The sequence below is a fragment of the Lycium ferocissimum genome, chromosome 5 (genome assembly GCF_029784015.1).
Source record: "Lycium ferocissimum isolate CSIRO_LF1 chromosome 5, AGI_CSIRO_Lferr_CH_V1, whole genome shotgun sequence".
Taxonomy (NCBI): domain Eukaryota; kingdom Viridiplantae; phylum Streptophyta; class Magnoliopsida; order Solanales; family Solanaceae; genus Lycium; species Lycium ferocissimum.
Genome location: NC_081346.1, coordinates 70,889,660 through 70,911,440, shown reverse-complemented (window position 1 = coordinate 70,911,440; position 21,781 = coordinate 70,889,660). Strand labels below are relative to the sequence as shown.

Below are 21,781 nucleotides of genomic sequence, written 5' to 3'. Positions count from 1 at the left end.
TGATAGTGGAACTTTAGCCATATCCCATTATATACCCCCCACGCCCTACCCTACCCCTACCCCATCATCATCAAGATTCCTCTTCCACTTGCTTCATAATCATCTCTACAATTTGCATATAAAAGCTTCCTTTAATCTCATTGTTTTCCTTCTTCTGTTCTGTTTCCTCCAAAACTCATTTCCTTTAAAAAAAAAAAAAATTACAATTTTGAGCTTAATTCATTAATGGTTTGATTCAGAGTCTGTGTTTTTTGATTCTTGATTTCCTATTTCCTTAAAAAATTAAAATTTTGAGCTTAATGCTTAATTTAGAAAAAGGGTAAAAGGGTGTCTATATTTTGTTCATTTTCATTGATGGTCAAAATCCACTAATTTTCATTTCTTGATTTGGGGGTAAAAAAAAAAAGATTGAATCTTTCCTTTAAAAAATCAACAATTTGGGCCATCAATTGAGAAAAGGAGCAAAAGGGTGTTTAAATTTTGTTCATTTTCATACATGGTTTGAGTCAAAGTTAGTGAATTCTCATTTCTTGATTTCCGTGCTTTTGGTTTGGTGGTAAAAAGATTGAAATTTGGGCTATAATTTGAAAAAAAGGGGCAAAAGGGTGTCTATATTTTGCTCAGTTTCATTTCTTGATTTCCAGGTTCTTGATTGGTTGAATCTTTTCTAAAAAAATCAACAATTTGGGCTATAAATTGTGAAAAGGAGCAAAAGGGTGTCTAAATTTTGTTCATTTTCATACATGCTTTGATTCAAAGTTAGTGGATTTCCATATCTTGATTTGTGAGGTGAAAAAAGATAAAAAATTTCTTAGATTTCAGGCCATAATTTGATAAAGGGGCAAAAGGGCATCTATATTTTGTTCATTTTCATACATGGTTTGATTCAAAGTTAGTGAATTTCCATTTCCTGATTTGTGAGGTGAAAAAAGATTGAAATTTTCCTGGATTTCAGGCCATAATTTGATAAAAAGAGGCAAAAGGGTGTCTGAATTTTGTTCATTTTCATTAATAGTTTGATCAAAACTTGACAAATTCTTGATTTGTGGGGTAAAAAAAAAGATTGAACTTTGTTTAAAAATGGGTAATATGGGAAGTAGTGGTGTTAACGGGCGTCGCCGTAGCAGTAGCCGTAGAAGCCACCCACCACCACCACCACCACCACAACAACCACAACCTGAGATAAATGCTAACCGTTACGTTTTCGCAGCGGCGACACCTTATCCACCTCATCAATACCCTAATCCTAATGCACCACCACCACCACCGGGGTATTATCAATACCCCGGTGGTTATTACCCACCACACCCACCAGCTATGCCGGTGCCATTACCAGCTCCTTATGATCATCATCACAGGTACGGGTAGGGGTGTTAAATGAGCGTGTTGGGCTGAATTTAGGCGCAATTGACCTGCCAACGAAGTTACTTGGGCTGAATTTAGTTAAAATGAGCTGACGCTTGGGCTGAATTTAGACCCACGGATTGCCCTTGGGCTGAGACATTTTTTTTTTTTTTTTTTTCAAGGCACGATTTTAGTTAAAGGGTTATGCCGCCAAAATTTTGAGCAGCGAAACTAAATTATGCCTTGAGGAAAAGTTGACCCGCAAACTTTAGTTTTCCTTAAAAGTTACTTGGACTTTTCTTGAATTTAGGTAGGTCAAAAATGAGCTGACCCATACCTTGAGACCCCCTCGCCTAAAAGTTTTTCCTTAAGGAAGTTATGCGGAGGGGCTTTCGCCCGAGATGAAACTTTTAGTTAAGGCATACTTTTGGTTATGCCTTAATTAAAGATAAATAATTCCTTAAGTGTGTTATATAACCGGGGGCAGACATTTTTTTTTTAAACTTTTCGAACAATTTTGGTTATGCACTAAGTAAAAATCGCATAAGGCGTTTGGCTAAACTATGCAAACCAAATATTTTTTAAAGACCACACCCCAAAGAAAGGGGCAATTCTGCGAATTGCTATTTGACACACCCTTTACTTGGGATGGGCTATAAAGTGTGTTATACACTTGTTATATAACCCAACTTGAAATTCTTACTAAGTAGGCGTTTGGCTATGTTTTTTCACTTTATTTTTTTGAAGGCAATAGTTTTTGCAAAGAATATTTGTTTGTTTGAATGTACTGAAAGTGAAAACAAGGTATTGGGTGTTTTTCAAATTCGTATTTGGAATTTTCATGGCCAAACATTGATTTTCAAATAAAGTGAAAACAGTTTCAGGGAGAAAGTGAATGATTCTCATGGCCAAACAGGTCCAAAGTTTTAATTGCTTTTTTTGTTATGTTATAATTTTTTAGCTAATAAAACTATTTTTCCTTTATTATGGCTATATATAATATATATATATATATATATATATATATATATAATATATATATCAAATTGACCAATAAAAAAGGTCTTTGTAAAATATTTTGACAAGATTTCTCATGGGTCAATTTGGGCTACATATCAGCCTAATTTTTGATGGGCTGAGCTAATAAATAGGCCGGTTATTATTTGGATGTTATGTTTTCATGGGCTAATTTTGGGACGTCTAATCACAGGATGGACCCAGGTCATGCTAATTGGGTTAACGGGCGGTACTCGTATGGACCAATGATGCCAGCACCGTATGTGGAGCATCAAAAAGCTGTTACAATAAGAAATGATGTTAATTTGAAAAAGGAGACTTTAAGGATTGAGCCTGATGAAGCTAATCCTGGCAAATATCTTGTTGCTTTCACTTTTGATGCCACAGTTCCTGGAAGGTAATGCTTTAAAAAATGTTGTCCTTTTTTTTCCTTTTAACTGTATGCTTGTTTGGGAAATCTATGCAAATTGATGTTATATGGTATCTGTGTCAGTTGAAGTGTATTCAAATCTGTCTAGTATTATTAGTACTTGGTTGATAAAACTGAAAGTATTAATTCTATATATGGAACTTTCAGTTTGGTACCTTTCTCATGGTACTTGTTCATAAAAATGAAACTATTAATTTGATTGTTTCTTACATGGTCAGAGTTAAAGACTTTAACTTTACTTTGGTACTATGTTAGTTTTGTGGAAAAAATAGTTAAAATAATGGTTTAGTTGATGTTATATGTTACTATTTGTTTGACTGTTTCAGTTAAAGTGTAGTAAAATATGTGTAGGTCTATTTTGGTCCTTCAAATCTGTTTGTGACTCTATCTGTGTTTTTAGTAGTGTTTTTTTGGTGGTATTCAAATATGTGTAGATCTAGATTTTAAGTCCATTCGTTTAGTTGGACCAAAGGTGTTCCACTTTAGCAAATTTAAGGGACTAAAGATGTTCAAGGTTATATTTGAAGGACCAAATAGACCTACTCCCATAGGTATGGGACAATTTTGGCTAAAAATTCTGGTATTAGTACTTGTTCATTATGTTGAAGTTAATTCTATGTATGGGAGTTTCCATTTGGTACCTTTCCTTGAATTCTTTAATTTGATTGTTCCTTGCAGGGTCAGAGTTAAAGACTTTAACTTGACTTTGGTACTATGTTAGTATTGTGGAAAAAATATTTATATAATGGTTTAATTGGTACCTTTCCCTTTAATTCTTTAGTTTGATTGTTTCTTATAGGGTCAAAGTTAAAGACTTTAACTTGAACTTGGTACTATTTTAGTGTTGTGGAAAAAATAGTTAAATAATGGTTTGGAAGTTAGTTTGATATATAAACCATGATATTAGTGTTTAAATTTGAATAGCTAAGTGAATTTAAGTTCTTGGAGTATTGTATAGGATAAAAATTCAATAGAATGGTGTCCAGTATCTTTCTTTTTTCCATTTTCCTGTCTTTTTAATTGTGAAATTTTATGCAAATTGATGTTATATGGGATCTGTGTCAGTTGAAGTGTATTTAAATATGTGTAGTGGTGTTAGTACTTGTTCATTAAATTAAATTTAATTCAATAGATGGGAGTTTCAATTTGGTAGCTTTCCCTTGAGTTCTTTAATTTGATTGTTTCTTACAGGGTCAGAGTTGAAAGACTTTAACTTGACCTTGGGACTATGTTAGTCTTATGGAAAAAATAGTTAAATAATGATTTGAAAGTTAGTTTGACTTAAGAAATAAATTCATTTTGTGGGAGTTTCAATTTGGTACCTTTCCCTTGAGTTCTTTAATTTGGTTTTTTCTTACAGGGTCAGATTTGAAAGATTTTTAACTTGACCTTGGTACTATGTTAGTATTGTGGAAAGAATAGTTAAATAATGGTTTGGAAGTTAGTTTGACATTTATGAAATAAATTCAATATGTGGGAGTTTTAATTTGGTACCTTTCCTTTGAATTCTTTAATTTGATTATTTCTTACAGGGTCAGAGTTAAAAGTCTTAGACTTGACTTTATTATTATGTTAGTATTTGTGGAAACAATAATGAAATAATGAGTTTTGGAAGTTTGCTTGGTATATAAAACATGATATTAAAGTTTAAATTTGAATAGGTAATTGAAATGAAGCTCATGAATTATGTAAAGTTGTATAGGATTAAATTTTCAATAGAATGGTGTCGAACATCTTGGGAAGTTCCAACTAGGGTGAGTGTCTGTTTAAAATTGGGACAGAAGGGTGAGGTATGCTAGATTTGTTTTTGTCCAAGAAAGTTTTGAACTTTTTAATCATTCAGTAATTTTGGGAACACATATAGACAATAAGAGGATTATTTATACCTGGTTTGCGGGGATTTAATTAATACTCATGCACTCTCTGAGTCAATCTTTTGACAAACTCCCATATCATGCCGCACATTGATACTTTGTTGAGAGAGAAATTGGAAACTTGATCAGCATTTTATTTTATCTCGGACATTAATGTAATTTTCTTTTTGTTGTTGCTAGTCCTACAATCTCTTTAACGACCTAGGATGAATAGTTAAATGTGTCTATTTAAAAAAAAACAATTAGATGAGAGAGTTCTGCCGCAAATCTTTGAGCATGACTCAGTACTACTTTGGGTCATTTGAATAAGCCTTGGGTCTAGTTAATAATTACTTGTGTACCTTCTAAAAAAATAAAAATAAATTACTTGTGTACGATAATTTGAAGTTGTCTCTTGTTAAGCACTGATGTTCAAACTCCCTTGATGAGTAGTAATCAGTAATTTTGATCTTCTAATCCATCTATATATCATTATTGATGTGTCACTGTATTCTGGTCTATTATGAATTTTTGCTTTCTCTTTTGATGAAAACAATGGGAGATGGTAAAGAACCATTTTGTCTGCATATCGTGCATCATTGTGTAGTGGCAGCAGACATCAAAGAGGCAGTTGATATCTGCAGTGCGCTCCTTACAGCTATCCCCTTGTTTTTAGGAAGGAAATGATCCATGGAAGCTCATGTTGAGATACATATTTAGAAGAAAAAACATAGAGCCTGGTTAGGGTAGATGATTATAAATAGTTGATAAGCATTATGTGCTGCTAAGCACTTTTAAGTAATCTGTACCACTTTAAGCCAAACATATAGATAAACCATCTTTCTACACAGTTCACTTTGACATAAGAGTTTGCAAATAAACATCAATCAACAATTGCAAGTCAGTACTTCATGTACAAAACGATGTATCAATTCATCCAGTTAAAGCCCAACCAACCTCAAAATGTTTGTTATTAACCAATAGGTGGTATAGTTCTATGTTTGGCATAACAGTTGGTAACCTTTGGATATTTGATCGAGTCATCATTTGGAAAATTGATCTGCACCTCCATTTGACATGCAAAAGGGGAGACAAAACAACTATCCTACAGGATCAATAGGATACTTGATGGTACACCTCTTTGTTCAAGATTCTTTAACCCCATACTCCTTCATAACCCACATATCCGCATGAATTTTTCGATTATTACAGAACACAAGAAGATCACTTCCCAACACTCACAGGCATAGGGTAAAATCAAAATTTGCTTCTCCACAGAAGGATTCTCCATTTTTCCCATTTCTCCTCAGGGTAGTACAATAATAATTTTGCCACCCGTACTTGTTTGTTACTAAAAATTGTAGTTTCTTGTCATTGCTTTGTGATAAATTGTTGACTCTTCAAGTTGTTGACTCTTCAAGTGACATGTAAGTGCTTTCAACGTGAGCTAATCAAAAGTATTTCTTTCTTTTTTCTCTTGCAGCATGACTGTTATTTTCTTCGCAAAAGAAGGTGAAGATTGTTGCTTGACTTCTATGAAGGAAAGCTTGCTCCCACCAGTAACTTTCGAGTTTCAAAAAGGTTTAGCTCAGAAGTTTAGGCAACCATCCGGAACCGGCATTGATCTTTCAATGTTTGAAGAGGCAGAATTGCCCAAAGATGGTGAGGCAGATGTGTATCCACTTGCGGTCAAGGCAGAGGCGTCATTAGTAGATAGCCAAAGTGGATCGGAGGACGGGAGTGCTGCGTCAGTAGTGTCCACTAATTCACAGATTACTCAAGCGGTTTTCGAGAAGGACAAAGGTGAGTACCATGTTAGGGTGGTGAAACAGATCCTCTTTGTCAATGGCATGAGGTATGAGTTGCAAGAGATTTTTGGGATTGGTAATTCAGTTGAAGGCGACTTTGATGGAAATGATCCTGGGAAAGAATGTGTCATATGCCTCTCTGAACCTCGGGATACTACTGTACTTCCATGTCGGCACATGGTATGATTCTACCCTTTGTTAACAATTTATGTTGAGTGTCGGTCTTTATATGTTCACAAACATCTGCAATACCATGATTAATATATGGTATAGTTTCTGCAGCATGCAGTTAAACAGTTTTGCTAATAGAATCTGAAAACAAAATCCTTCTGACACCTAGGGTGTGTTTGGTATGAACCTGAAAAACTGTTTTCTGGAAAATAAGTGGGTTTTTTACTTATTTTCTGGTGTTTGGTAAATAAGCAGAAAATATTATTCCAAAACATTTGTATATAATCTAAGGCAAACACTACTGGGATTGGCATGGGGGCCTAGGGGTGGGGTGTGGTGTGTTGGAGGTGGGTATTAGATTATAACTAGTGTGGAATGCCATACATGGAACTTGTTTTCCCTACTCCTACTAGGGAAGTCATTTTCCTCATTTTTAAGGAACATGTTTTCCTTGAAAAATGTTTTCCATAAATGTTTTCCAACAAAACATGAGAAAATATGTTTTCCACCATACCAAACACACCCCTTATGTCCACCGTTTTTCCTCTTGGTTGCTTCTTGACATCTCTTAATCCCACCTCTTCCCTTCTCTTGCCGCTGAGTGATTTAAGATGTCAGTTGAAAGATATTGTGTAGCAGATGTATCTTTCTTAAGCTTCATTTTCCCTGCATTTATCCTTCAGTCATTTAATGATTGAACAAGCGCTATATAAGATAGATACCTATGAGTACTAGGTTATTCTAATTTACAAAGTTAATAGTTTATTGTAGATCACATGATTGAGTATCTTTCTTGATGCAGTGCATGTGTAGCGGATGCGCAAAGGTTTTGAGGTTCCAGACGAATCGCTGTCCTATTTGTCGACAGCCAGTTGAGCGCCTTTTGGAGATCAAGGTCAGTGAAGGTGCAGCCGAAGAGTAAAAATAGGAAAGAGTTGCCAGAATCACTCTTGTATAAATATCTTTACTTTCTTACTTCTTAACCTTTTGGTTTTGTCCATTGCTCCCAGATTAGAATAATCCAACAGCAGCAAGTCTCTTAATCCTACAATTGGATCAAGACTTGCTGTTGAGTTGAGCCATTTTTTTTTTTTACATTTTTGTTTTTATTTGCGAGTGCTTTCGAATTCCCCTGCATGTTCTTAAAGAGTTGTTAGCTATACCTAGTAAATATACTGTTTGCTTGGTCAATTCCTTAATCTACATCTGGCTTTCTATTTTATTCTCAAACTTGGATAAATCTCTTGTAGCAAATAACCACCAAATCTGTGAGTTATTTTTCAACATATGCAAAAATGTGCTTGATTTGCTTTATTTATCTAGTTCAATAAAGTTTAGTACTATGATTTATCTCTGTTATGTCTCACATCGGTGGACATAATTTGCTTATGTAGGTTTAAATAGCCTTGGGTTCTTCCACCTTAATAGCCAGCTTTTGAGGTGTGAGTTAAGTTAATTTTTTTTTTCTTGCAAATTTAGCAATTTTGAATGTCTTGTTCCATCTCATTTTGTACATTTAGAAGTGTTATTTTGAGGAACATGTCCCATAAAACAGAAATAAAAAATGAATTTTCTCTGCATGATGTTCTTGATGCCAAGCTTGCCTTCGTTCCATGGATATGTAATATGTATGCTTTGCACAAATAGTCCATTGGAGGACCATTGTTTAAAGAAAAGCTGAAAATTACAAAGTATTTAATGTTTAGTCGCTTCAGCACTGAACTGAAAATCAAAATTTGAACAGTTTAGTCGCTTCAGCACTGAAGTGAAAATCAGCATTTGAACTTTTAGGGATGCGAATTGAGTTTCGTTTGGGTTAAGTTTACAAATGGCCTCCATAAAGGATGGTCTTGATTTTTTGGTCCCGCTTGACAAACTTTTTAAAAAATTGCTCTGCAAAGCTTTTGTTGCCCATTAGACATAAGTTGTGGGCATAAATTACTTTTGTTTATAAAGCAGAAGTTCACGATATTTCAAGACAAGAAACTCATTTTAATAAATTCTTCCTCGCTTTTGGCCCGTCTATATAAGTTGTGGACGTAAATTAGTTTTTACTTATAAGACAGAGGTTCAAGATATTTCAAGATAGTTAACCTGCTCAATTGATCATAAGTTCTGTCTTATAGGCAAAACTAGAACTAATGCCGGATGGACAACAAAAGTTTTTCCGAAGAACTTTTTCATGTTAAAGTCATTTTTCAAAAATATTTAAGCGGGGACAACAATTTTAAATAGGATACTTTTAGAGACACCACGCATCATTTTTTTGGCGGAGTGCCCTATTTTAGGGGTGGTTTTAAATTTTTATAAGCAACATATTGAACTTTTAATTTTTGCCCTTCGAGGTTCGTTTTGAGATATTTCAAATAATGAGGTTAACGAGTTTCGAACCCCGATTGAGCATAAATTAAAAAAAAAACCGCAAGACAAGGTTTTGGTCGCTGTATTAGACCCAGATACTTTTGTTAATGAATTACACATTTTGTTTACCGGCATACCATGCTTTCAAGGCATGAATTGATCAACTTTGATAATTCTTTAGTTATAGAAGAATACTTTTTTTCCGATAAACTTTTGAATGAATTATCAAAGTTTCTTTGCCAAGTCACCGGTTCATAAGGCAAGTATTTTCATAACTTTGGTAATTCCTCACAAGTGTTTTCAAAAATATTTAAACTTGCCTTGGAATTTTTTTTTTAAAATTTTTTTAAATGGGTTTAAAATGTTTAAAGATTTTTATGAAAAAATTTAAAGACCACCCCAAACGAAGGGCAATTCTGCGAATTGCCCACCACGCATCATTTCCTGTTTTTGATTCATAGAAGATGGGCCTGCTGAAGCCTATGGGCTTGAATCAATAATCATCTCTATGCTTTCTTACATTTTCTTTCATGTTAAAGAGAAATGAACCTTCTACCTGACTCAACCTTAATAATTAGTTATGAGATACAATACTCAAAACCACATGAAGATTCTGTAACTCATCAATCAATTTTGGGACCCTAATACTGCTTCATTTTTAAAGTGAATAACATAATGTAGAGGTCAACATCAAGTAATCAAATATTAGAAATATGTCCAATACAATATATAAAATCACGTCAGATCAAACTCAATCCAAAAGGTCTCTCGAGCGACAAAAAATGCACAAGATCATGTAATAAGACTATAGATCATATTTTAATGAATTAATTCAATGATTCAATAAACCAGTGTTCATATTAAGTTCTTTTTGTGTTCTAGCTTTGCTATAGTAATTAAGGCACTCGTGTTAGAACTTAGAAGTTAGAAAACATCATGCAAATCACAATAATTTGTGCTCTTTGAGCGTGACCCAACGAAAATTCTATTCACCAAATAAAATTCTTCCATAAAATAACTCAGGTGTATTTCTTCTAACACAAATCCTAGAAAAATCATAAGAATCCTCCATCAACCAATTATTTCCTCCACTAACATTACTGCTCAGATGGCCCCATTATTGAACCCCATTATTGACCTAAGTCTAATCATTTATTTCATTTTCAATCATTGTCAACAAAACAAATTCGTAGGGATCTAGTAGCTCAGTTGGTTAGCTACTTAAACTTTTACCTTATTGGTGAGGATTCGAATCCCCACCTTGTAATCCCCTACCCCCTATGTAATAAAACCATTTTTTTTTTTAAAAAAAAAAAAAACAAAGCAAATTCACTTTTCCCTTCTATTTTATTTTTAATTTCTCATAAAATTTATTAGGGTAAATAGCATTTTTGGTCCTTTGGTTATAAAAAAAATTTAGTCTTTATAATATCTGACTAAGAACATTAAACTTTTAATTAATTGAATTGTGCACTTTTGATCCCTTTGCTTTTTAATATTCACAAATTTACCATAATTATTAATTGTTCTACCACTTAATTACCACATTTTATATCATATTTGACTGTAATATAGTTCTATAAATACTCAAATACAACATATTTTCTACATGAAGGGACTAATTACATACGTTTTAATTAATTGAAGGTTAAACATATCGAGTTATATATCACAAGGATCAAAAGTAGAATTTATCAATAATTTAGGGACTATAAATGCTATATCATTCCTTCTTTTTAAGATACTGTTATGCATTTGTGGCCCTTTCTAAACAAACACAAATAAAAAGAATCTAAACAAACACAAACAGGTAAAAGAATTGGTATTTGGTATGAATTTAAATTTTCTTTGGTATTCGGTATGGTATTTGGTATTTATAAAATAGATACGGATACCATATCTTTGAAATGCAGTTTTATCTCGTATATACAATCCATGAAACATATATTATGTTTACTCTTTTGCTAAATATATAGACTAGTCGTGAAAAAATTACATCACGTCTCAAATAAACATCTAATAAAAAATTTATGAAAAATCTAGTTTCATGCTTTCAGGTGATCCTTTAATTTGTCTACTGCTATTTTTTCAATACATTAAGACTCGAAATGGTGGAAATGGCCTATTCTACTATAATGAATGAAATTTTTGGTGTAAAATTGTATAGGACTAAAGATTATGCTTAATTTTGGCTAATGTTGTTTAGACTTTGGAACTTTGACTACTCTATCATGATTCAAATATCAGTATAATTGATTAACGGCCCAAAATTCTTGTCTTTCTTTTAAATATGTCTATTTGTGTGTGATGTTTAATACGATTGAGAAAAGTCGAAGTCATAATCTTTTATTACGAGATATACGTAAGTCAAAGTCAAATAAAGTTCTGCAAGTTGCAGTTACAGTCGTGAAATCAAAAATGACATACCGAACCATATGCAATTAGTTTGGTATGGTAATGGTATCGTATTTTTAAAATATTAGAATACGAAAATTCTTAGAAAGTTTAATGAAAGAATAGAATTTGGGCCCCGTACATCACGGTTATTAGAAAACCATGAAAGAGAATTGGTCATCCTAATTTGCTACTGTGTGTATATTGTTTGACCACTCAACGCCATATTGATTGGCAATGTTTGGTAGTTTAATTGACAAATCCTCCATGTCGTTATATTTTTGCATATGTTGATATCCAGATTATGACGACTCAAGCAATATTGTAATTACAATTCGACTGAATACAAGTTATGTTATTTTCAAAATTTTGGTGTCTCAAAAAATTTTGAAATTTTTAATTGGTCAACTTTCTCATCTATTTCCTTTTCCTTCGAGATTTCACACAACTTTCACTCCTTTACAAAGTTTTTCTTGTGACTTAGAGGGCGTTTGTCTAAGTTTATAAGTTGATCAAATTAGTTTATAAGCATTTTTAGGCTTTTTTATACGCATGGTAAACACCAAAAGTTCTTAAAAGTCAATATCATCCAAAAGTCATCAGTCAGTCACTCTTAACTTGTGATGTTACAAGCATAAGCACTTTTAATTTGACGAAATGTTTTACAATTTTATCTCTAATATTTTTTGTAATTTCTGAAATTCTTTTCATATGACATACACTTTTAATTAGTTCTCTATTCTATTTCTGGCATTTGTCAAAAAACAAAGTAACTGCATATTGTAGCTTCAAATACTTATATTCAAACATGTAACTGCTTATTGATAAAATTAATTTTAATAATTAAAATTACTTTTCAGCTATCAGTTACTTTTGATCAGCCAACCCAAATGAGTTCTTAATTACTCATATCTGCATTATGCCTCGCGACAAATTTATTCTATTTCAACTTGCAATTCTTTTGGTTACACTATTTTACTTGTCTTTCTTTGCCATAATTCTTTTGGTTACACTATTTTACTTGTCTTTCTTTGCCACCAACTTTATGTCGTTGAGGACCAACAAAGATTAAAATATCTCCATTCATTTTGGTGTCTACTCTTCATCGTACAAACTGTGTCCCTTTTAAGTGTCAAACCTTCCACCACAATATTTACAAGTGGACTATAACAAGCCAAGAAAATTTGTGACCACCAAGAGAAGCTAAAGGTTAGCATCTACTTTTGGGTTGGAAATAAATAAATGTTGCATATCTTAAGTATAATTGACTTTATTTGTTTGGTGGATGGTCCCTTTGTTAGAGTACATCAATGATATCATTCATATTATCAAATAATAGTGTTTTTGAAGTTTTCTGTGAACTTGCAACTACTTAGTGAAGTCAACCATTGGCGCATTCACAATTAGCTTTTCCCTAGACCAATTAGGGGTGGCGGCAGAGGGATGCGATGAGGTTCAATTAACTTCATTCGTTGAAAATTTATAAATAATTTTTTTTTGAATTCTTTATTTTGAATCTCCTTAATTGAATTCCTGACTCCACCACAAGCATTAATATAAAATATATATTGATTTGATTCGATCTTTTCTCGCTCAAAATCAAAATCAAATACATATCGTCTTTTTATGTCGATTTGATTTTTTAATTTTTTGACACCCTTATGTAATCGAATTTCTATTTGTTTATTACTGTACAACATTTTTCCTTAGCCTAAGACATTACTTAGTTTTTCTATTTGTTTATTACTGTACAACATTTTTCCTTAGCCTAAGACATTACTTAGTTTTTCTATCCTCAAGAAAATGACGTACATATGGTTTTGTCTTTTTCTGCTGCGCACAATATCTTCCAGTGCGTTTCACACTATGAAAACCATACTTTGTAACAAAAGGGGTGTGTGTCTCTAACTGCCCATGTATATGTACTAATGTATATATATAGTTCTTGAATTGAAGATATAAAAGACATAAAGTAGCACTATCTTTTTTGTTTCACGTATGCGTAATCAATTGAGGACCAATGGTGGAGCTAGGGGCGTTATCCAAACCCTTTTGTCGAATTAATTTTTTACGTATATTATAGATGTTGAATTTTAAGCAACATATATTCTTGCTTTTTATATTTTAAATTCGAATTAATAAAAAAGCTTTGGTTAAAAATTTAGGTTCATATATATATATATATATATATATATATATATATATATATATATATATATATATGTATATATAAGTTCGCTTAGTGAAAAATCTGATTTCGTTTAATTGTTTGATGAATGTTGAAATAAAAAAAAAATGTAAAAAAATGGTCCAAATTGAATAATGTCATTATGTGTACATTTAAGTGAAACTTCGTTGTAAAGTCATGCTGCTTTTCATTGTTCACTAAAAGCATGTTTCATCTCATTTTCTTTTTCTTTAAATGTTCCTAGCAGTTTCCTTCTTTGATTCAAAGTATATACTTACATAGCATTAACAATTGTTAATTAACCACTAAATATGATACTAAAAGTGATACTACTTTATTAGCTAGATAAACACAGCCTATAAAGAACTGCTAGTTGTGATTTTGATAATTGTTATCCTAATCATCATCCATCAATATTTGTTTCTGCTCGCAAGTCAGCTAATTAAATCAAAGACATAGTTAGTGTCTCTTTTTTTTTTTTTTTTTTAAATTATCAGATTTAAAATTGGAAATAATGATCAGCAATTCTAAAGCAAAAGAAAATCAACTTTTACAGTAGACTAGTGAAACTTACAGTGGGCATTGCACCATAGTGGTGATAATGCAATATCCGAGAGTGCTTCGCCCCTTTAAACATTACCTCACATTTGATGTTCATATAATCCAAAAAATATAATGAGTGTCAATTTACACTTTTAATGCTAAATCATACTAATTAACTATTATACATTCTAACTTTAATATGATTTGACTTAAACATCGGGTGCAAGTAAGTTTACACTCGCTTGTATTCTAAACCTTAATGATTTTGTCATTTGTCTTTGTAATATACAGTAGATGACTCAATATTATTTTTACAAGTGTGCGTGAACATACACATCATGTAGTATATTTATATGTTAAAATTAATTGTCTTGTTACATGTCAAAAATTGCACCTAGCTCTATGATGACTTAACTTATATTAACACGCGCATAAATTATTGAATGTGGCAATAACTTATATAAGAGAGGTCTTATAATTTCCTTTATTATTGTTTCCCCCCGAAAAAGAGTAATAAATTATGAAGTTGACTTTAATAACCCCAGCTAGTTACGTTGGCAAGAATCATGCTTGATTTAAAAACAAAATGAGAGAACATCTTAAATAAGAATTAAGAAGAAGAAACGAAATTAAACTAGAAAAACAATGTAATATAATATGTACGTTAAACGTAGGCCTAGTAATTAAGTCAAACTCCTTATATGAAAGTGATTTTGTGCAATTTCAGAGTCCACACGATTGCACGAAATGTAATGGATAATAATTGACCTTTTGATTTCACAAAGGGTGTTTGATTCAAGGATAAGAATTGTATTGCGATAGATAGATTAAGAATTTTGAGAAAACTCCTGGTATGGAATGATTATATAGCGTGAATTCGAATTAATCGGGATCTGAGTCATATCGAACACCGGTGAAAATGAGAAAAAAGAGAATCTCTCTTCTTCATTCTCAAGAGGAATGCATCGAAAAAGCGCCCCTTCCTAAAAATGATTTTGGTCTCTGTACGCTCCGCGTGAATTCCCGGAGTCCATTGTGAAACTTATATTTCTCAAAAACCATCGAATATCTTTAGAAATAGAGCACCATTGATTGGTCTATTGTTTTTAGAATGGGCATAAGAACATTTGAAAAAAATTCGGTAGTTCATTGCTTAGTTAAACTGTAACTAAACTCTTTTCTTTCTTTTAAATCAGAAAAGTTACTTATTTTTGTTATTTTAATACTCAAAATACCATTTAAGTTAGAAAGTTATACATACGGTAGCTTTCTAATAACGTTGCACCTGATTTTTTTAAGCCAAAAAAAAAAAAAATAGAAAACATTAAGTTCATACACATTTTAACCAAAAACCTAATATCTGATCCAATAACTGACTTGTAAAATGCTTTTATATACTAAAGAAATGCTGTAAAGGTCCAAGATTACAGGTTTAGTACCTATAATTGATGAAGAACTTTCTAATAAAGAATGTCTTAATCCCTTTATGAACTAATTCAGCACAAATAATCTAAATTAATGGAGTGAGGGAGTTTTGCATGCCAAATATAGTTAAATTAAAAATTAAAAAAAAAAATGTCTATAGTAAATCTTCCCATGTACATACAAACTTTCTCTTTATTGCTTTCTTCTTTTTCGTTACGTCCGAGGATCGTTATTTTGTTAATTCTAGCCAACTTTCAGAGTCTTTTGTCTCCGGAAAACATTAATGTGGCAATTTTTGGAACATAACATTATATATGGACAGCAATATTTTTTTTCTGGTTAGACACAAGAGAAATTAACCCGCAAAACGTTATACTTTTAAGGATGTTTTTTTTTTTTCTTGAAAAATATGTTAACATTTGTTATATTTATGTACATAAAAGTCTCTGAAAATAAGTTCTTAGTTAAGACATCATTTAACCGTTGGTATGCGTGATCATGAGATAGGCGATGATATCGCGATATGAGATAAATTTAATCGCAATTCCATTTAGTACATCTTGCAAAGAGATATTGTTATTCTTTATCCCACCAACTAAACGCAGGATGAAATAATCCACATTTTATCATGGGATTGCTATATCCCATCCTGCAGAGCAAACGAGCCCTTAAGAAGATATTAAGAATATTATTTCATTTATAATATTACTATTTAAGGAGCTAAAAATTTTGTTTTTACCACTATGTGTAATGTTTGAAGTTATAGTTCGTGCATATGTCCCCAGTGAAAGAATGATGGATCCGTTCCTCGCGAGATCGACCTTAATACTTATCGCACATCACGATAGGTAAGGCCGTTTCATCGCGTCAAAAATGGGATGAGGCATGAAATATTGATCACCCCAGATGAACTTGCTTTGCGGCCAGATCGATTTAGTGCAATAGTTAATTATCCACTTTGCGGCCATATATTATGGATTCAATTAATTGATTTGGTATAACAACTTGGGTGTTTGTGATGTATACTCCTACGGATAACTTTGTAACTACTTGAAGACATAAGTCGTTATGTTTTCTTTGAAAACCTTTCTGAATGCCAAAGTCCATTAAAGTTATATATGTAGAGCTATATATTTATGGGTTAGTTGATTTAACTTTCATTACTGGGTCACCACATTGACTTGATAGAAAAGGATGTTTTGAGAGGCAATAATTGGAACGAAAGAGTTGATATAATAATAATTAGTAAGTGAACAAAAAGAAAGAAAGAAAGAAATAAAATAAAAGTGTAACCACAATAAAACAAAATTTGGTTGAAATCTAGTGCTATTATGAAATCGGAAGAATTAAATAAAAGATACGCAGATAGTTAAGTCTAGTATACAAAATCTTTTTTATTTAAATCCAAATTATGTATACTTGGGACCAAAGCTAAGATTTGTGGGAGTGGTGAGAAAATTTCTCTTTTTTCTCTTTTCCCCATTACTATCTTTTTATCTCTTCTAGTATAATAAAATGTAATGAGCAAAAAGCTGATGAATCAATTCAACCGCCAAAAAATTAAAATATGTGCATCATTATCGAAACAGAAATCTATGTAAGGAAATTAAAAAAAAAAAAAATAGAATATCACATCTAGAATTTGAACTGGTACCCTAATATAATTTTCAGTCCGTTTTATCATTACACAAATCTTTCGTTACCTTCAAAGAATTTAATAGTTTATATAGTATAATTTTTCAAAAAAAATCGTTTAACTTATTTATGCAATATAATTTTTCGACGAATGAACTTCTAATTGAACATTCTGTTCTAATAGCTCCTGCCCTGCCTACTTGACCTTAGATAGACATTCCATTAAGAAATTTTCGCTGGTTAAGCTTTCATATACAATGAAATTCTTATTAAGAGATAACTAATTAATTTACACATATCATAACAATAAAATATATTTTAAGTAGGTTCAAATTCAACTACAATATTCAATGTGAGTGCATCCTATCCCCTCTATAAATTTGTCCTACATTTATGTTTGTGAGTTTTAATATATTATTGGCAGAATTCGTTAATGTGCACGTATATTGACCTGATATATACATAACAATTTGACAAAAGGCTTTTTGCATAATTATTTTTCTTTTGACGTAATTTGTAACTAGTAACAAATTAAGGTTCATTTGGTTTGTGGGACTATAATTAACACTTCCCAGATAAAATACGAAATTATTTTATTCCAATTTAATTGAACTTTTGATTTGGTAATTATTTATACCACAGTTCTAATATACTATTTTTATACTACAGTTAACATGATCAATCATGTGATAAAATTTTCATAATAACAAAGATACCCTTCTCAAGGCTCTTCTCCCAAAGTTCTTTAAAAAAAAGTCAAAGTTAGAATTGCAAACAAAAGTTTATCTCAGTAAAGCATTACTACATCCGTTCACTCTTGCTTATCCAATATTTTAAAAATTTACTTATCGCTTTTAAAGATATCAAAATTAAATAATTTCTTTTTTTCTATTTTATCTATAATATTAAATATTCATTTCAAATCATTTTTTAAATCTAATATAAACATGCACCAATTAATATGAGTATATTGATAAATTATTCACTTCATTTTTTTTTAAGGTGTACATAGTTAAAAGTTGATAAGTAAAAGTGAACGGAGGAGTACATACTTATTTTATAGGGAAAAGGTGCAAATATGCCCTTCAACTTTATGATTAGAGCAAATTTACCCCTCATTAAAAAAGTGATACATGTATACTTCTACCGTTACACAAATGATGCAAATATATCCTTACGGATTTTTTTTAAAAAAAAATTATTTAGCTTATTTTTTAATAAAAAATGTCATGTAGCTTTTTTTTTCAAAGCCACGTGGTAATTTTTTTCCTTCTAATGAGTCGGGTTTGATTCATTTTAAAAAATGGGTAGACCTTTTTTTTTTTTTTACCAATGAGATATTTTTAAAATGAATGAGACAACCCACTAGAAAAAAAATTGCCTCGTGACTTTAAAAAATAAGTCTACTAGAAAAAAATGGATAGACTTATTTTTGTTATAGTCACGTGACATTTTCTTTATTAAAAGATAAGCTAAATGATTTTTTAGAATAATTTTGATAGCAAAAAGGATATATTTGCACCATTTCTGTAACGGTAGGGGTATATTTTTACCATTTCTATAACGATAGAGGTACATATGCACTACTTTTTTAATGAGAGTTATATGCTCTAAATCGCAAAGTTGAGGGGTATATTTGCACCTTTTTTCCCTATTTTATATTGACTACAACAACCTATATCTAGTATAATCCACAAGTAGGGTTCGGGAGAATAAATAATATACACAGTGATACAATAATAAATTATTTTTACTTATTGTACCAGGTAATTTTTTTTTGTTTGTTTGTTTGTTTACTTTGAGGTTTCAAACCCCACATATTAAATAGATTTATATGGCTGTAAATATCATACCAACGACCTGATAGCGTAAAGTTTTATTTACATCGATAATGTCTAAAACTTAAAGACTCTTTTTATATTATATCCTTAAATATTCTATATATATACAGCCCAATAATATTGTACCTATATATACAAAACATGCTTTATATTTAAAAAAAATATATATTTTTAAATTATTTTTTATTTTTAAAAATCTTTTTAAAAAAATTTTTTATTTTTTTAAAAAAATGTTTTTTTTAAATTTATTTTTATTTTTTTAAAAAATTAATTTTTTTTTTTTTTTTTTTTGCTCAAAAACTTATGTATGAAGAGATTCATTAAAAAGATCTTTTTCTTCTATTTAATATCGTAAAAATGTATGAATCATATCTCTTCGAGAAAAAAAAAATTGAAAAACAATATGAAATTTGTATCTTGCTCAATGTGTCTTAATAGTTTTTCATTATAAAGTTGCATAATACATAAAAAATACAACTACAACAACATTGTATATAACTTTGATACAACATTCAAGACTTAAAATAATCGCTCAAATTTTTGTGTATGAAATGTGTATATCTTGCTCAAGGCTTAAAAGTTGAAATTTTATGTACGAAGAACGTATTTAAATGCAATATTTATAAGTTAAACATTATGCTTAAAATTTTATGCATGAGAATGGTATGAAATGTGTATATCTTCCTCAAGACTTAGAATTTCATTCACACGTTTTTGTATATAAATTTCATATTAAGGAAAATTAATGTCAATTCTATGACATTGTAACAATTTTACAATATTCAAGGCTTAAAGTTTTCGCTCAAAATTTTGTATATGAAAATTATATTAAAAAATTTTGCTCACACATACACATTTCATACAACTTTCATACACGAAATATGAGGTAATTTTTTAAGCCATTGAGCAAAAAAAAAAATAATTAATATTTTAAAAAAAATATATAAAAATTATTTTTTTTTTTAAAAAAAAAAAAATTTTAAAAAATATTTTTTTTTATAAAAAATATATATATTTTCTGGAAAAAAAATAAAAAAATGAAAAATATATGAAAATCCACTAATATATCGTTATGTTTTGTAAATAAGGAAAACTATCGTTACGTTTCGTAAATATGTCCAACATGTATATATACTTGTTTTCCCTAAACCATATACCCAAAAAATAGTGGGTTTGTAATCCTTTACAAACTTAATTTTAGTTTGATGTCCTTTTTACCAGAGATTCATTAAAAAGATCTTTTTCTTCTATTTAATTCGTAAGTGGAATCATTTCTTCGAGAAAAAAAAGAAAAAGAGTAAATCTGTTAAATGGTTTTATTATTATTGCATAATACATAAAAACAAACACCAATACGATTAATGTGCACAAACAGATACCTCAATTTGAATAAAGTTGAACACGTAAGCACAACTACTGACGTGACATATAAATTTTAAAGGTGTCTATGATCGTTAAAGTTAACCAAAGACAAGTTGAGATGCCCTATTTTTTAAGATCTTTACAAGACAAGTTTAAAGGTCAGTTTATATATTATGGCTATTATTAATCCACTAGATAATATAGACGTTACAATCCACTAGAACTTGTAAACCAACCGAACGTCCCCTTATAGTAAAGTTAAGTACGAGAAGAAAGAAATAAACAGAAAACACAAAGAAACAAACACTATTACGATTATGAGCCTGTTTGGATGGGCTTAAAATAAGCAGCTTGTAGGCTGTTTTTTTAAGTTAAGCCAAATGAGCCAACTTATTTTTTTGGCTTACTTTAAGCACAAAATGACTTATAAGCTGGTCAGCCAAATACTCAAAATAGCTTAAGCTTTTTTCAGCAACTTATAACCTAAGCCAAAGGGGTTCTATATTAGTATATAGTTTGTTAACCATAATTCCCAAAAGCGGTGCTTCCCCATTACTTTCTTGTCTCTCTTTTGTCACTATAATTCACTTCCCAAGATTTTCTTTAGGATTTTTAGTTTTTTTTTTTTTTTTTTTTTAAATACCCATTTTCCCTTAAAATTGTTATACATACATTCATGGAGACTAGTAACAAGAGATGTTTAGTTGAAGAGGATGATAAGAATAATTGTACTAATAACATCAACAACACTGTTGATCCTTCTCTTACTAATGAAAAGGTTGCTTTTTTATTGCTTTCTTGAAAAATGTCTATTTATGCAAATTTTTCTGCTCCCATTTCTCAATTTGAGCTATGGTTTTTTCTTTTTTTGTTCTTGATTTCTTGTTATTTTGTGTGTGTTCAATAATTTGGGTGCTGGTTGTTACCTTATCAAAAAAAAAAAGTGTTGTATATGGGTTCTAATTCTGCTAATTTTTCTGCTTTTACTCATTTCTCAATTTGAGCTATGTTTTTTTTTTTCTTGATTTATTGTTATTTTGTGTGTGAATACTAACTTGGGTGCTTTGTGTGTGTTATAATTCTGCTATTTTTTCTGCTTTTACCCATTTCTTAGTTTGAGCTGTGGATTTTTTTTTTAATTATTTTTTGATTTCTTGTTATTTTGTGTTTTTTTACCAACTTGGGTGCTGTATATGGGTTCTATTTCTGCTATTTTTTCTGGTTCCACCAATTTCTTAATTTGAGCTATTTGGGTAGTTGAAGGGTATTCTTGCGTAAAAGTCGCAACGGTGAGGGCATTTTTTACCAAAAAAACTTAGCAGAGGGTAAAATTGACCATTTCAAATAGTTCATGGGTATTTTTGATCCTTTCCCCTATTATAATCCATACATTACAATCCACCAGAACT

The 21,781-nt window shown here is 30.8% G+C and overlaps 1 protein-coding gene across 2 annotated transcripts; it reads left to right on the top strand.

The window, feature by feature from the left end:
* Nucleotides 1–241: 241 nt before the first annotated feature.
* On the top strand, nt 242–7,794 carry LOC132057284 (probable E3 ubiquitin-protein ligase LOG2). Of its 2 annotated transcripts, XM_059449819.1 has the most exons (5): nt 242–469; nt 849–1,358; nt 2,555–2,758; nt 6,128–6,632; nt 7,426–7,794. In XM_059449819.1, exons 2-5 carry the CDS (start codon nt 1,081–1,083, stop codon nt 7,543–7,545), a joined length of 1,107 nt encoding a protein of 368 aa, XP_059305802.1. In that variant the 5' UTR covers nt 242–469; nt 849–1,080; the 3' UTR covers nt 7,546–7,794. The 2 variants fall into 2 exon arrangements, with proteins under 2 accessions (XP_059305802.1, XP_059305801.1); XM_059449818.1 differs by lacking the exon at nt 242–469 and having other exon boundaries at nt 657–1,358.
* Nucleotides 7,795–21,781: the final 13,987 nt, after the last annotated feature.

Excerpts from the sequence above, each read along its gene's own strand:
- LOC132057284 (XM_059449819.1), top strand. The coding sequence starts at position 1,081 with ATGGGTAATATGGGAAGTAGTGGTGTTAACGGGCGTCGCCGTAGCAGT. Across the intron at positions 1,359-2,554 it reads CCTTATGATCATCATCACAG|GATGGACCCAGGTCATGCTA; the intron begins GTACGGGTAGGG and ends GTCTAATCACAG. Across the intron at positions 6,633-7,425 it reads TACTTCCATGTCGGCACATG|TGCATGTGTAGCGGATGCGC; the intron begins GTATGATTCTAC and ends TTCTTGATGCAG.